Source organism: Poecilia formosa, unplaced genomic scaffold (genome assembly GCF_000485575.1).
Source record: "Poecilia formosa unplaced genomic scaffold, Poecilia_formosa-5.1.2 Scaffold155, whole genome shotgun sequence".
In the NCBI taxonomy this organism is placed as follows: domain Eukaryota; kingdom Metazoa; phylum Chordata; class Actinopteri; order Cyprinodontiformes; family Poeciliidae; genus Poecilia; species Poecilia formosa.
In genome coordinates, this window is record NW_006800094.1 from 62388 (window position 1) to 79160 (window position 16773).

Consider the following 16773-nt stretch of genomic DNA (forward strand, 5'->3'; position numbering starts at 1 on the left):
TACATAAAAAACAAAAAAAAGTAAAATATTTTCTCTGATCACTTCTGCTCTGTCCGTGTTATGGGTTGAAGAGAGGACAACTGCAAACTCAATCAAACTTCTGACGTATCTCTGCAGGCTTTGATGGTCATGTTTACATCTGCATGTGTTTCGTCAACGTCTCTGTGAATTTTGTTGCACTAATTCACTAAGACAAGACAGACAGGAAAACAGCTGCAAACATTGAGCAGACTGCCATCTTTGTGAATTCCCAACATTGAAAAGCCAAGGAGGGCAAACACGATTTGCTCACATTTCTGTCAGTCCAAAGACTCAACTCCACAAGTAAACATTAATTCACAAGAAAATGTGTGTATACTTGAGCTAGAGTAGGTTTGAGAGTCTCTTTAAAGGACAGTGAGTGTTTTTGGGAGATTCAAAACAGATAAATCAATGCAACCGTTTTGAGTCACCTTCCACTACAAGTTGTGGAGGGTAATTGATTCAGTCGCTGTTCTGGAGCTCCTTCTGTGCTTCACTCCCCTAAACAATAACTGACATTGTCTGCTGCATGACAGTAAAGTTGACATTCAGGCAGCTATGTGAAATCAAAGGCGTAATTAATGAGCTTGGCAAATCCCCCGTATATAAATAGCCACTCCATGACACAGCATCTCTGTGGGAACCAAACATGGTTACTAAGGAGACGGAAGCCTTGAGACAAGTTTATGTGCTGCATCAGAGTTATTGGCATTTTTTTCTGCTGGTATGTGATGGAACTCTGCAATCTATAGGACCTGTGCAAGATCATCATGATTGAGATGTCCCATACTGGTGTTGATTTCTGAGCCATCTTCCTAACGTCTGCACACTTATCTCAATTAATTCTCCGAAGATTAGAATTGTACATAGGACCCATAAGAAAGGATTTCCAGTGCCTAAATGCCATCCTTCTTAAAATTAAATGCATTTACTGCATAAAAAATGTGCTAAGAACTTGGCCTGGGTCCTTCAGAAAAAGGCAATCAAAGCTTGTGGTGCTGATGAGGTGTTAAGGACGCCCAGGTTGCTTTAGTAGTTTCCTTCTGCTCTTCTGCATTGGCATCTCTCATCTTCCTCCTAACGCTACATTCTCTGTGGGGTTTATTAGGCCCACTCTGTGGGCAGCAAGCTTGATTAGCATTGACCTTTTGTGGCCTTCCCTCCTTGTGGAGGGTGACAATGGCAGTCTGCTGGACAACAGACAAGTCAGCAGTCTTCCCATTATTGTATAGGCCATTATAAAGTCTCCTTTTTGTCAGTTAGGCAACGTTTAAAGAGCAAATCCAACCTGAATCCGATTTTTTACAATTGTCTGAATCATCCCATTGATCTGATCTTTTCAACCCCCCCAAAAAAAACTAATTTGAGCCATTTCTATAACGTCACATTCCTAAAATAATGGCCCAAGTAATTTCTTGCCAAAAAATAAATTACTTAGGCCAGTATTTTTGGAAGGTCATGATATGTGATACGATATGTGAAATACTATCTATCCAATTGTTGAAAGTTGTTCAATGTTGCATTTCAGCCAACTTTTATGTCCTTGACAGGAGATATGAATCATAATTTGCACAAGAAGACATACTAATGACTGAAAATTATAATTAAGAGAGAAGTCTGGATCACTGAAGTCCATCACTTCACAATCCAACCACTACTGGTTTACAGACTTAACAGATGACGCTTTGATGTCATGAAATCTTCAAAGTCTAATTGCCAATGAATCTTTAAGTAGTACGAATGAACACACACACAAAAATTGGATTCCAACAATAGAACATCAAGAATTGAACATCAACTCCTGCTGCATTAACATAGCCTTAGAAATACTTTTTATTGGTGTTATGGATGAATATGGAATTTCTGATTCTCTATCAGACGTGAACAAAATGCAAAATTACGTGCATCAGGAGTGTATTATTTAATATATATGTAATTTTCTGTCTATAGCAATTTAAAATTGTTCACTTTTCGCTGATGTTCCAATTTGCTGAGATGGAATTTGTGAAACTGAAATTTATTCAAACAGCAGCGCAATACATTTTAGTTGACTAAGAACGAATCCAGCTTATACTTGTCCTGTTTCCATCCTTACCCCATACACAAGCTCTCCCACCATGCCATTCCATATTTTAGTCTCTGGGTCTCTGGCTCCATATTTTCCATCAGGAACAATAGAGATCTTGTACTTGATTCCGATGTGCTTGGCAATCTCTGAAGCCAGGTCTACACAATATCCTTCATACTGGTCGTTGCCTTCGTAAAGCTCCCAGTTCTTCTTCTGCATCACATACGGACCCTCCTAAAAAAAGATCAGCATAAGGGGAGAAAGACATCTGTTTGGAGGAGCGCATCAGCAGAGAGGACCAGAAAATTGGTTGTAAAGAGTGCACATGAGGAAAGACAGTTAAGAAAGATGAAGACGTGGATGTTAACATTGCAAAAGAAAAATGAGGAAAGAGGTGAAGGGGAAAAGGGTGCATGTTTGCAAACACTTTGTTGGCAACAGCAGCTGCAATTAAATCCTAAAAGGGACAGACTTTTTCATTGAGATAAACATAATAAGTGATATTTTAAAAGAAAATGACACAGGAAAGGGCGTTAGTTCTTGTCTTCTAATGCATTGTTTTTGCCTTTATGCCATTTTGCATAATTCCACTGAGACTCTCCACTGATTCAACACAAATCTGAAGCTGAGAAGACAGAAATGAACGAAAAAAAAAGATTAAAAAAAACTACAGAGAGATGTCTGCCCACATGTGCAGTAATAGGTGGAAGATTTTTTTATGCATGTGGTTAAAGATTAAAGGAATAGAAAAACGCAGACAAACATCACTGCTTATAAGTGTTTTCTAAAGAGTAAAGACTCCGTCTGGTAAATGACAAGTGCATCTTTGAGAAGCAGTGAGTTACGGCACTAAGCTTGAGGCTGTTCACACTGTAATCCACATGAAAGCAAGCCTATTAAAATCTTATCAAGCCCATTTTAATCAGGAGACTAATCTCATCTAATTAAACAAACAGGCCTTTGCAATACCCAACACTCTGAAACCATGAAGCAGTTTATGAGGGCAATAAAACACACAGAAAAAGATAACATGCTGCGGATTGAATAGTTCATTCAGGAAATTGTTCACATTCCACACAAGAGCAGTTTAATCAAAGAAGAATCACCCACTGACATGCTTGAAAAGGGGTCAAACAAGCAGTAAAACAACCCAACAAAGATCTTCACTGGGTCTACAGGAGAATCTTCAAAACAGGAAAAAATAAAACAAAACAACAACTTATGTTTCTCTTCTGCAGGTCAGTTTGTAAATAATTGTTTACAAAACCAAGGAGAGTCCCATCACCCTCTGCTGGACTCTACGTAGTGCCACTCAACACATTTTAAAGCTTATGTTACATTTTTTCTTGACTTATGTATGTTTTATTTACCTAGAAAACTGTTATACACGGGCTAAATGTGAAAAAATAGTGCATTGTGTAAAACATTAAGTCCTTTGACATCACTGATGTGAACATACCAAACATATGTGTTCCTGTTTGGTATATTGTGTCAGTATTGAGATAAATATTGCAAAATTTAAAATGTGTTGCTACATTAGGACAGTGCAAGGTACTTTAGCCTTCATATTATTGTTGCTTTTTTTTTTTTCTTTTTCTGAGGGGTCACATGACCATACTGGGTTCAGAGATCAATACACAGTACATGAATGCCCAAAGTGGTAAAATAATTTCTTGAATCAGAAATAATTTTTTAATTTTTTTTTTAGAAATTTAGAAAAAATGTGATCCTGGTGTGGTTTATTCAATGTGTATGTGTCTTTATATTCCCCTAAATGCAGGGTACACCCTGTAAGTGAAGGTTATGTTATATCTTGTACTTACTTTAGTGAATAGAAAGCTACATGTAATACAAGTATTTGACAAAAAAAAGTTATATTAACATTGCACAGTAAAATGACACAATGCTTTATTTAAGTGATCACATAAGCTTTACTGGTTAAGTTTTAAAATTAAACACTTATCTCAAAACTAAAGTTACATGTAAATGGCTGAAGGAAACCATGAATGCAACCAGCTGTAAGTCAGTTGAAAATAGTTTGTTAAATCAAATCTTTATTTCTATTCAGGTGAGAATTAAATTATGACTTTCTTTTTCATAGGGAAATTGTCATTTTCCTATAACAATTTACTACAATTATCCAAAACAACATTGCCATCATCATTAAATTTAGTAATTATTACCCTTAACGTCAAAACGCACAGAAAAGAGCCCCTCCTCTCCTCCCCCGCAAAAATGCTATTATTAGAGACATTAAAAATTCCTGGGGCTCATTTAATTGACTCAACATGAATCATAATGTCAATGACCAACAAAACAATTAATTCCCTTTAACAGATCTGCAGAGCCATCAGCACCACTCTAGGGATAATGAGCAGAACTCAAACTCTTATCTTGAATGCGAAAAATATAACAGGATTGTATACTGCCTAACATTTTTTTTATTTTATTATTTGATATTTTAAAGCTCAAATGTTGGTAAAGTGTTGTAAATAACTAGACTCCACTGCAAACACTAATTCAACAAATATGAACAAGCAAAGCAAAATGTTAAACACAATCTGAACCAACAAATAATTCATTTAGAAAAAGAGGTATAACTGGGACGCTGTAATGTCTGATGACACATCTTGGTGTGTTTGGAAAATGCAAAAGAATAAAAAGTCCTACAGTGGGTCTGATCGGGTAAGGAAAAGAATGGATCCCAACACAATGTGGAGATGGACCAGATGTGGAAAGCGTGCATTCGAGGTACAAGTTGGTCAATTTCAAATATGAGGCTGTATATGATGTTTAGAGCTGAGTCGAAGATTGGCAGGAATTGAGGCAAACTGAAATTTAAAGCATAATAACATTTAAAAAATTGAGAAGAATGAAAACAAAATGTATAAGTAGGAGTCAGGAAGTAGGAGTCAGGACCATTTCTAAGAGCATCAGTGCTGTGCTGTGCATTTACAGTTTGAGATGCCTCGGAGGGAAAAATGTGATCTGCGGGAGACTTTCAAAGTGGCATCACGATTTGGGGAGACGCCTCAAGTAAGCAGAGAAAAGAGGCAGCAAGATTAGAAGTAATGAGGTCAAAAGCTTGAAAGAGGACATTGGAAAAGATAGATTATGGGTGTGCTTTTCAAACGGTGCAGGGTGGTCAATGCTTTCCTCCAAAAAAAAAAAAGCTAACAAAAAAAAAAAGATTACTCCAGGGAATGCAAAAACAAAAGGGAGAAAGTAAGAGAACTTGTATTGCACAGCAGCTTGGAGGAAGAACATATGTATATAAAAACATACAGAGAAAGGAAGAAAAAGGAAACAAAGCAGAGGGTGGGCTAAAAACATACCTTAGGAGGAAAATCGTAGAGTTAAAAAGGGAACCAAGCTTTGTAGAAGCAAATGGTTGGGGCTGATAAGACATGAAACAAACTCTGACTGGAGCCAAAAAGACAGATAGAACTTGTTATCCAATCCAGTTGGCTAGTCAGTAAACAGCAAAACCGCCTCTGTCCAGCTATTCATTCAACCTGCCAACCAGAACAGACCCTCCATCAATTCAGCATTTTAAAAAGATTGTCATGTTAAACTGTTTCGATTTGCCAGGATATTTAATTTGCCTTGGAGACATTTATGCAGATAAGCAGAGAGGAGCATGCCAGGCATTCAGTCAGTTACAGCTTCAGCCAGTGAAGTTCTCAATGCGCTCGCTTTATTATACAATTACTATAATTATGGAATATAATCTCTCCGTATTTGCCCATTTTGACAACCTCATTGTCTGCTGGTCATGTAGCCAAAAAAGACTTGAATTTTAAAACAAAGGAATCTAATTTTTTTTTACATTGAAAACTGCAACACACTTAGCAGGAGTGGTGTTTAAGTGAGTCTTAAGCAGAAAATTGTAAGATTGTGCTTTTCTTTTACAGCACTGAGGATATTCTCTGCAGTGTGATGAACTGATAAGGTTCTGAAATTTGTCGGGTAGGATGCTTTTTGGCGTTTCATGGCATTTGAAGAATTTATTTGGGGGGAAAAAAACATGTTTCTCTTGGTTATTAAAGACAGGAAGAAGTGTGTTTCTTTTACATCAATTGTCAGTTCTGTGGTTGAGAATACCAAACGAAGAACAGCAACAGAGAAAGAATGTAAATAAAGGTCACTTACAGTCAATTGATGTAGCAACACATCATTGCTGTGTCATTTTATATTCCATCTCTTAATGAATTTTTCAATCAGTGTAAATTATGTGTTTTACCTGAAAACATTGGGCACCAAGCAAGTTGAAGCTTTACTCTAGCAATCAAACATGTTCTTACATTGTAATCGTTCCCAAAAAATAAATATATATATATATATATATATATATATATATATATATATAGTACCGTATTTGCTGGAATATATTTAGAAAAAAAAGTATGATTACACATAAAAACAAATAATCAAAAATATTAGGACAATTTTTGTGCCATCTACGATGTGTCTTATGCCATATTATCCACTCTGTTAAGGAATGTTCATCTATTCATAAGTACACATGTTGGAGTACATCTATGGCTATGAAGTGTAACACAACAGAATATTTAAACATATAAACATTTGTGACGTCTTCTTTAAAGTAGCATTTCAAAAAATGTATCAGTACCAGAAAAGTACAATATAAGATTTACGTTAAGACATAAATTATGGTATATATATTTTTAACAATGCCCCCCCCGTTTGGTCAAACACATTTTAATTAGCATAAACTTATGTTTTCTTGCAGTTACTTTCACTTTGGTGTGTCTTTTCAAACCTTGTCTTCAAAACAGAAGAGGCAAGTCGACTGATCAGGCATGACTGAGTGGATTTACAGAGTGACAGAGCAGAAAAATGAAGATGGAAGGAGAGTTGCATCACAAGGTGAAGGATGCACACCAGAGGAAGGACACTGTCCTGTAAACTCACTTTGCATACTTTCTCTTGAAATATAACACTTTTTTTTTTTTCCCAAAGACTTTTTACACATAATTATTAGGTTTAACTCAGGGGTGAAACCAATAATATAACAGTGAATACCTTGACCTAAAGACTCACGCTAAGAATCTGGAATGAAAATGCTGCTCCACACTTGGATGGCATTGTGCAGTCAAATGTCAAAAGTTAAAAGATGCTACAGAAACGCTTGCTCATTTATCGTCCAACTGAGACTTTTCTCTTGAGGCAGGTAAAGCAACACAACCCAGGCGACTCCTGATCCTGCTTTTCTTCTATGCGCTGTGGCAGTGTCACTGCAGAGCAAACCACTTCAAAGTGAAACAGTGACTCCAGACGAAACCATTAAAAGTAACATACAATGGGAAAAAGCAACATATAAATAAACAAAACAAAACAAGAGTCTCTGTACAGGTTCAGTATCAGTCTGGCTGTTGGGTCTTTGCAGAGGCTGTGTTTCATTCCCATGCTTTGTCTGCAGACTCGGGATCAGTGTCGCAGCAGAGGCTTCCTCATCATCAGAGGCTGCAAAGAGGAGGAGGTGGCTGAGCTAATTGTTAGGCCTGGCCTGGTGAGGTCATCCACAGAAAAATATGGTGGGGGATGTAAGTATGGAAGCATAAACGATGGGTCGGGGAACGGGGAGAAATTAGCTAAAAAGAAAACTACACAGAGGACAGAAAAAGAAGAGAGAAGACAGATGCGGGACAGAAATACGGAGGGAACAAATGTTGCAAACAGATCTGCCACTCATCGTCATTTACAAACTCCAAAGGACTCAACAGCCATAGAAACATTGATACAACAATAATAATCACATGTACATCCAACACATTTAACATCATACATTATAATTACTTTGATTCAATTTAGTTGCATGCAGCGAAAATATTAATATCCATTTAACTTTATCATGTTTTGTCACATTACAACCACAGACTTTGGTGTATTTCACTGTAATTTTATGTGACATACCAACATGTAGTAGCACACAATTGTGAAAGTTAAAGGGAAAGACATATGGCTTTGATTTTTATTCTACAAATAACATCTGAATAGTGAAGTTTGCGTCTCTATTTAGCCCTTTCTACTCTTTTGCCCTTAAGCACAATCCTCTGCACCCAGAGTTATTTACACAGAAACTAAAGTCTGTTAATCCTACTGGACTATCTAGCTTTTCTGCTAAAGCCTCAAATGTTTGTTAGAGATCGTTAAGGAATACACGTCATCACGGTGGCCATAGCGCATCAGACAGGTCCAGGACAAAGATATGGAAAGCTTTAAAGCAGTTTCCACTATTTAATCCACAATCTGAAATAAAGAATAAAGACAATAGCACAACTGCAAACCTTCCAGATCAGGACCAGCCAACAAAACAATGCAAACGGAGACTATAAATTAGAAAAGAGCAAGAACCTTATGGTAACTCCAGAGGAACTGCAAAGATTCACAGCTGTAGACGAAGACACTTGACATGATAATTATTAGTTGTACACACAAATCTAGGCCTTATGGACGAGTGGTTCGGTGAAAGCAATTGCTTAAACGAGGCCATCAGAAGTTGCAGTTTGCCCGAAATCATGAAGACAGAAACTTGGACAAGAAAGTGTAATTTTCAGATCAGACCAAATTATATGTATAAAATGCTAAAGCCTATTTTGACAAAAAACTAACTCTGTGCAGCACCCTGAACACACCATCACCACTCTGTAACACAGTGTTGGCAATATCATGCTGTGGGGATGTTTTTGAAGGGACAAAAAATATGGTCAGAGTTAATAGAAAGATTAAATAAGCATTTTTTTCTAAAACTTGCCAACAAACTATGTTTGTAGTTATAATTTGGTGATAATAATGCTTTTAAAATCCACTACATATAGTGTGCTATTTTCCAGCTCTGTAGCTTTGACAGGATGATATATTCCCGCTCTGATTTCCCCCCTAGCTTTGGCAGGTTGTAGCTGAGGTCAGTTTTAGATTTTCTGATCAACAGAGGCTATGAAAATTTATCACCTCAGTATCTTTGTACACGTGTCCTTTAATGTGTATTTGCAGAAACCCAAAGTGCCGACATTTTGGTCACATTTGCAATCATCTTAAATGAAACAAAATGTCCAAATAGAACAGCTCAAGCAACTACAGATTGATCTCTGCACTAAACTTCGTCTTTTGAGTTGTTTACATTTGCATCGCTTTGCATGCCTAATTGAGTCAAGACTGAATGCATTTACAGGAAGGAGATGGCCACCATAAAAGCAGCAGATGGGTCAAGTGAAATCAAATGTAAGCAGAGGATGAGCGCACATCCAACAATTAGTCTTTTTTTATTTTTATTTATAGACGAAAGAGGGATAATTAAACTGTGTGGAGGAACCGTGTCTATGCGAAAGCCATTAGAACGGACTGGACGGAGGTCATTTCTAAATGGTGATCTGAGGTCAGTTTTAGATTTGCCTACTAATGAGACATTAGCTTAATCTTCCAACTGAACAAGTGCCACCCCCTCCTGGCTGTGCTCTGGCAGCTCTTTCCAGCTCGTATAACCCATTATCCCCGATCTGATTTCCCCTTGCTGTTAACAAGTCTCCTTGCAGCTCTCTCCACGGTACATCTCCCTATGAATTTTAGACTCTGAATCTGCTCCAACACGTCACGGAGGGCAATAAAATTCAGATTGTATATTGATTTGAATCCCTGTCACTTTTAAAGCTAATACATTTTCAAAACTTGCCACATCTTTTGAACTTGTGCGTGTTTTGCCATGTACGTTATTAGAATTTTGTGTGTTAGAGCAACACAATGGCGTTCCTGATTGTGAACTGCAGGTCACATGGGGCTCTCCAGCACTCATAGACACATACAGGACAAACAACAATGCGCACACAGATACACACACGCACGCACATTAATTCATTCACCAGTCATGTTTTTGAACTGTGGGAGGAATCCAGAGTACCCAGAGAGAAGCGGCACATGCAAAGGGAGAACATACAAACTCCATGCAGAAAAACCTCAACCTCAAACCTCAAGGCCCTTCTTGCTTCAAAGCAACAGTTTTACCAACTGTGCCACTGTGCGGACTGGGAAACTGAATTTTGAAAAAAAAAGTGCGACTTCCATAAGAATTCAAGACTCCTGATTCATTTAACAAAGCTAACTTTTACTGAAATTACAGCTGCAACCTTTGTGGGCCATGACTTTAATCAGTTTAGGGCCGCATGAGAACTGCACAGGCCAGAGCGAGTAAAAAATAAATTAATATGCAATAAGCAAATTAATTGCCTAATGACTTTGTTTAGGGCTAAAAGCAAACATTATCCCACAATGATTCTGTGAACCTTCTGGATAAAACGTGATTTGTATCTCAACAACAAGGTTTTATTTAAAAAGTAGTTTCTGACTGACATCTTGCTGTTTTGGCTTTGCAATATCTTAATTGCACATTTTTAATGATGTTACCGCCCTCTTCCCTTTAAAATCTCTGCTCCATTTAAAACCAAGTGTCACAATACATTACAGAGACAAACAACCTCAATTCATCGTATCTGAATAATTAACTGTAATTTATTGCACTCTAAGCAGTTCATTGTGGTATGCCTGTTGCGTATAATAGCACTGAGGGTCCAATAAAGTGTGATATATGGTGCAGCCCTACTAAAAGTACTATATGTTTTATGCGATATAGCTAAAGCTCAGTCAGAATGAATGGACAGCATCTGGAAATATCAATATTCAAGTCTTACTCGAGATTTTCAATTGGATGCAAGTCTGGCCTTCAATGGGGGCAAAAGATGACGAGTTTGAGTCGAGCCATTCCACCTACGTTCTAGCTGCAGGGTTAGAGCCATTTCTTCTAGGGTGGCACTCGTATTTAGTCATTTCACAGTCAACCAGTTCCCTGTCCCAGCTGATGAAAAGCATCTCCACATTATGAGGCTGCCACCACCATGTTTCAACGTAGAGATTGTGTGCTTAATGTGAGCTGCAGTGCTAACACTCTGTCACAGACATATCCTGTTCGTATCACAGCTCTGCAATAGACAAGCAACATGAACCCTTATGAATCACTTTGTCCTTTCACGTCATATAATGCAATCGGCTGAGATAATGGACATTTTGAGCTTTCTGCCAATAGTCCTGCTTCAGCAGAATGATACGGGCATCGCTTTCAACTCAGCTTTCATCTGTGGGTCGTTTCCCGTTGGGGGTTCCAGCAGCATTTAGCTCTGTCTTCACACTGTTCAAAACTTTTTCAGTGACATAATTGCACGTGATGCTGCTGCCCACCATCCAGAGCCAGATTCAGCTGATCTCCCTTTTTCTGCAATCAGATGGGTGGACACTGGTCAGACTGAACCGGCAGTCCTGCTGTCTTTGCTTGTTATTTTTACTTTAAACCCAAGTTACCCTCTTATAGTTGATGGTGCTCACAGGTTTTTACTAGCACCCAAGGTGGATAAGGTGCATGATATTAGTGGAAAAATTTCAACATCAGATTGTTTTTAAAGACATTTCAGGCAATCGTGATTCGTAATGAAACATCAAGTTGACCTGAAAGGGGATATAGTGTTTTTCATCTAAACCAAAAAGATTGATTTTATTTTTAGTCAGAGGGCATTCTCTTTTTTTCCCCCCCGTCTTTATGATACTGTTTGTTCTTCAAGGTTTTCTACCAAACTCTGAAGTCTTCTCTGAACAGCTGTTTTTATCCTGAGGATGCAGTACACACAAGTGGTCTCTACTTCCAAGTAGACGACTTCTGAAGAGGATAAATGCGTGGCACACTTTTTAGTCTTTTTCAATTTGAAACACATGAATCCTTTACTTTTTATTCTGCAGTTGTGTTGGTATAACACATTTAATCCCAATAAAATACATGAAGTATGCGGTTGCAATGAGATAAACTGTTAATTTACTGCACTGGATAATTTATGGAATGGTAGTGATGCCCATAAAGAGTAGATTTTATTTATTATGCTTCTTTTTCCATACTATTGCACTTTCGTGTGGCTGTATGAGAGACATTTTATCACATTTTATCTGTAGGTGTGTCCTTCATGCTGACAGATGCGTCTAGATTGGTCATAAAAAGAGTTTAACGGCTCAGACACAATAATTTTATCTCGCCAAATTACAGTGCGACAACGGCACACATGCTCTCCCCGTGTGGCCCGTTGACCTTCAAGGTGAGGTTCTTTTTAGGATTCAGCAGAATAATTGTTGTTCCTATGACTATTCTCTTCTGGAAAGAAGCCATGATGGAAATATTTTACATTGCAGGTAAAAATAGATTCTTTGGGATCTACTGGAGCTACTTTTAGAGCGTGAATGAGATCTTACTAATCAACTTTTCTTCTAATTCATTTGTTTGATACCAGTGACATTTGAAAATGTTTGAAATTTTCCTTTTTATTCCACCATCACAATATCTGGTTGGCAAGCCAGACCCTGTTTTCAGTTTGTATTTGAAAGTTTCATAGTGTCCTTATTCTTTTTTTTTTTTTGTCCTTGTCATTCTTTTTTTGACTTTGGGTTTCTTTGTATATATTTTTCTGTAACCTTTCCAACTCACTGGTTTTGGTGTTTGGTGCGTAATGTACCTGCATTTTACACCTAGATAATATTAAATTCACTGTCTTTACCCTAACACACACTGTGAGATTAAAAAAAAAAAAAAAGTTCTTCCAGACTTTGACATTTTACAATGTGCAAGTTCGATGCGATAGTGACTTCTTTTACTGCTGCACAATTTGGTGCTACAGCAGGATTACCTACAAAGGTCACATACATATAAGCCCAACAATATATGAGAACAAAGTTACAGGTATTAATGTGCTTATTATTGGAGTCAGACGCTGGGAAAAAAAATGGAGAAGGGATGTTAGAAAAAAGACGGCTGGAGACATTTATACATCGGCTGTGGCAGCAGTCTAACCAAAAGATATTCCCAGAAGTATCTGACACTGCTTGATGTATATCATAGATCATGGTTGGGAGAGGGCTAAATGGGTGGTTGCTATTTCTGTCACATTAATTGACCAGGCCACTGACCTAAGCTCAGGATTTTACTTTCAAATGAATGACACACGATTAGGGTATCATTCATTTGAACGATCCCCCCCTTTAGGGGGATTTTTGCACAACTTTTATATTGGGTTCCATCTGTATGTTGTAGACCCACATTTGTATTTTTGTTTTTCTGCTCAGATTGGTATCTTTGTGCCGTCTCTTCGCCTTCTCTCGGCACTGGTAGATTTTCTGTTGGTTTATCCTTTCAATAAAATTTCTCTTTTTATTCATTTTGGCTTTGCTGCCTTAGAAATGTTCTTGAAAGATGGTTCCTTTTAGTCATATTTCTACTGTACTTTCAGATCTTTCTTGTTTTTATTCAGTGTAGAACCATTAATGCAAGTTAGTTTCTCTCTATTATTTGTCCAAAAGGCACAGTCTTTTAAAGTTGGATGTAATCTTAAATGTGCATTGTTTTATGATAACCTTAACTTTAAGTACTACAAGTACATTAACTGTACTTATATAGCTTTTTCCTCTTCTTAACTTGAATATACAGACACAGACAAGTTTGCTGGTACCCTTGAAACGTATTGAAACAATGCTTGATTGCTCCAAAAAGTCATTCTGTATACCCCTCATTCCTTTAGTGTGTGACAGGAAAAAACATACACATTTTTGAATAAAGGTATGCTGTTTATTTTACAGAGATATGGCAATAAAGCATGAATTGTTTTGTTAAGTGCCCCAAAAGAGACAATTAATTCTTGCAGTAAAGTCATGTTTCAAATGACGTGTTAAGTCTACGCCCGTCCACATGTATGTATATGGAATAAACACCATGCTGTATAGTTTGGTGTTTTCGTATGCACCACACTGAACATGGTCCAGAACAAGCAAATGTGAGAGCTTTTGGAGAGTTCACAAAAAAAAGGTTACAGACAATTATGCTAAAAGTAGAGGCTAGAACACCCTTATCGAGCAATTTCATGTTCCTGTGAACAAAACTGCCTATCTAATTAAATGTAGGAGGTTCATGGGACTGTAAGCAACAGGAAATTTTACCACAGCTTCATCCGACTTACAGAAATAGATCTAAGGAAACCATCAAAAAGCAATTACAATTAAAACTGAAGTGCAAGTTCAAGGTACATGACTTCTGACTGAAAAATCATTCACATTTTAAATTTTTATTGGCTATATTTTTTAAGATCTGGGGGATCTCTACTATAGATTGAAAAATGCCAAACAAAAAAGCTGGACTGGACTTAATAAAAGTAAGACCAAAAGTGTCTGGGAAAACAAAACCACAAGAACGCCAACATTATTTTTTCGTTCCCCTTTGTTGTTTGCAGTGTTGCATTTTCCTTTCTGTATCACAATGACCTGGTGTGTAAATAAATTACAGTAAAAAGCGTAAATGTGAGTCTCGTGCAGTCTCTTGTCATTGATCTCCCACAATTACAATTTGCATTTCTTCAAATATTTAGCCATAGTTTACAACAGAGCACACCGTTTCAGTGACAACATGACTAATTAAATGGGCCGTCTTATCCGTACGCAGCGAAACCAGGACGTGTCACACAGAGGCAATGACATGTTCATTGACACAAGCATCTGTTTTTGAGAGATGAACTTAAGATTCTGAGAAAGAGTCAAGTTTGTGCAGGTAATCCACTGTGTTTTGTTTTCTGTACAAATTGTTTTAAGAAATGCACTTATTCTTTTGCAAATGTTGAGGATGGTTCGAGAAATGAACCAAAGCGCCTGAGAAAAACTGTAATAGCGCTGTCTGTCCCAAAGTCAGTGTTGAAGGTTTCTCATCTTACGCATAGATAGAGTCTGATAGTTTGTTTTTCAATTTTAGTGCTAGAGGAGTTTTTAACTAGTTTCCCACTCTGTTCTCCATTTCTGATGCTATCTTCAAACCTGACACAGCTTGAGCAGTGTCTGTGCTGACAATCAGCGGTTCAAACTATCAACATGCTGACATTGACTTTCTCAATGTGAAGGTCTCATTGCATTATGGTGAAATACAGAAATCACTGGTTGCATTTCACCATACAACTACTACAGAACTGGGAGTGATTGTGGCAAAACTTGCAGCGACAAACTGTACGAGATCCAGTTAAACGTTTGCCAATTTCAAGTTATTTAAAATATAAAATGTACTTTGTGTTTATTGCTTGAGGGTACCCCAAATTTGTCCATGTCTGTAAATCACTTTTGATCCCTTTATCTGAGGCAAGTTGGGAGGAACCAACACATTTATGTTGTGGGTTTTCAGCAGCTGATTATCAGAGTAGGTTACCGCTTTTCTTAAAATATCAAACATTAACAAGCCCAAGTGGAATACGACGCAGTGGCAGGGTACATTACCATGATTGTTGTCACGACAACCGTCCGATTCTCCGTCAGTGAGCCTTCGCCGGAAAGACCATTTCCATCCTGTTCCAACACAAGCTTGTCGATGTCATTCCAGTAGCCGATCTGAGGAGGCCAAAGGAGAACAGAAATTGACTAACGTAGAAACCTAGTACAAACCTTAAGGAGAGAAAGAAAAGTGAACAACAAAAAGTTAGCCATTCGATTTGCTCCTGTAAATTTCCCATTAGAGCAATAGATGATATTGAACGTGAGCCAAAAATTTCCAATAACTGCACATTGCTGCCAAAGGGATAATTATGTAGCTTGAATGTCATGTAATTTTGTTATTCTATCTCCTACATGTGTGTTTGTTTTAATAAAGATCATTTATAGGAAATGTCTGCTTCTGTGCTTTCCTCCTACGTTTTGCCGTGATGAAGACATATTTTGTTCACATTTGCATTAGTTAGAAAATTGTAAACTTTTGATGTTCCCTGCTTCCCTGTAAGGTATAAATATGAGCTCCGAAATCCTCGTGAAGCCCACCACACTGCGATGGATAGTTAGATTAGAATGATATTTCATCTCAGTAGAACAGGTAATCATGAAGGACTATTAAAATAAAATATTGGTCCTGAAATAAAAAAATAAAAAAAAAACATTAGCACATTAAATTCTGCCGAACTTATTAGGAAACATAAATTAATATGTAAAAGTCAACTTTTTTTATTACATTTGTTCTAAAAAGACTTTGCTGTTTTACATTTTTTTTAAACAAAGCTCGATATGATGACAAGTAATGTGTATTTCTCCAAAGCAGGTACCTAAACACAGAATAAAACAATCCAACTGTTTTAAACCTTATTCCATAGGACACAAAATGAGAGCTTACCTTTAGTGGTCCATTGCTTTTCAGTTCAAAGACGGCCATAGTGTAATTGATCCTCCGACCATAGTGATCAAACTGAATATTTCCAGTAAGGCCCTGAATGCGCACCTAGATTTAAAGCAGAAATAAAGGTTGGTACTGGTAATGGCAAAATAACATCTTAGAAAATGAAGCATTTTCAACAGATGACAACTGTTGCCTTACACACATTCCTAAACCATCTGGGTTCATGGGTTCACTTTCTTAATATAAAGTCATTTTTATTTAGCAGCGTAATATTATATATACATATTCCTCCCCTTTACAGGTGCTGCTGATTTGCTAATTTGGAGCATAGAGTACTTTAACCTGGCTGTCTCCGTCTTCTGTGTCACCTTCAACGTCCACTCTGCTGATTGACACTCGTGGTGTTTTGTTGCCAGACCTCAGCTCCCCTCCTTTTTGCACATTTGTGTTT

The 16773-nt window shown here is 37.4% G+C and overlaps 1 protein-coding gene across 8 annotated transcripts in view; it reads right to left on the minus strand.

Annotated features, from left to right (window-relative positions):
* The window catches only part of gria4a (glutamate receptor, ionotropic, AMPA 4a), a 116331-nt gene that overhangs the window by 39377 nt on the left and 60181 nt on the right, over positions 1 to 16773 (minus strand). For 7 of the 8 annotated variants that reach the window (XR_001663633.1, XM_007564097.2, XM_007564095.2 and 4 more), the window contains exons 9-11: positions 16320 to 16424; positions 15440 to 15550; positions 2117 to 2323 (exon numbers count right to left, since the gene is read on the minus strand). Coding sequence is in view for 7 of the 8 variants with exons in the window: in XM_007564097.2 (XP_007564159.1) it covers positions 2117 to 2323; positions 15440 to 15550; positions 16320 to 16424 (423 nt within the window). In the remaining variant the exon portion in view is untranslated. Of the gene's footprint in view, positions 1 to 2116; positions 2324 to 6788; positions 7577 to 15439; positions 15551 to 16319; positions 16425 to 16773 lie in introns of those variants that run through there. The other variant, XM_007564096.2, reaches the window with a different exon arrangement.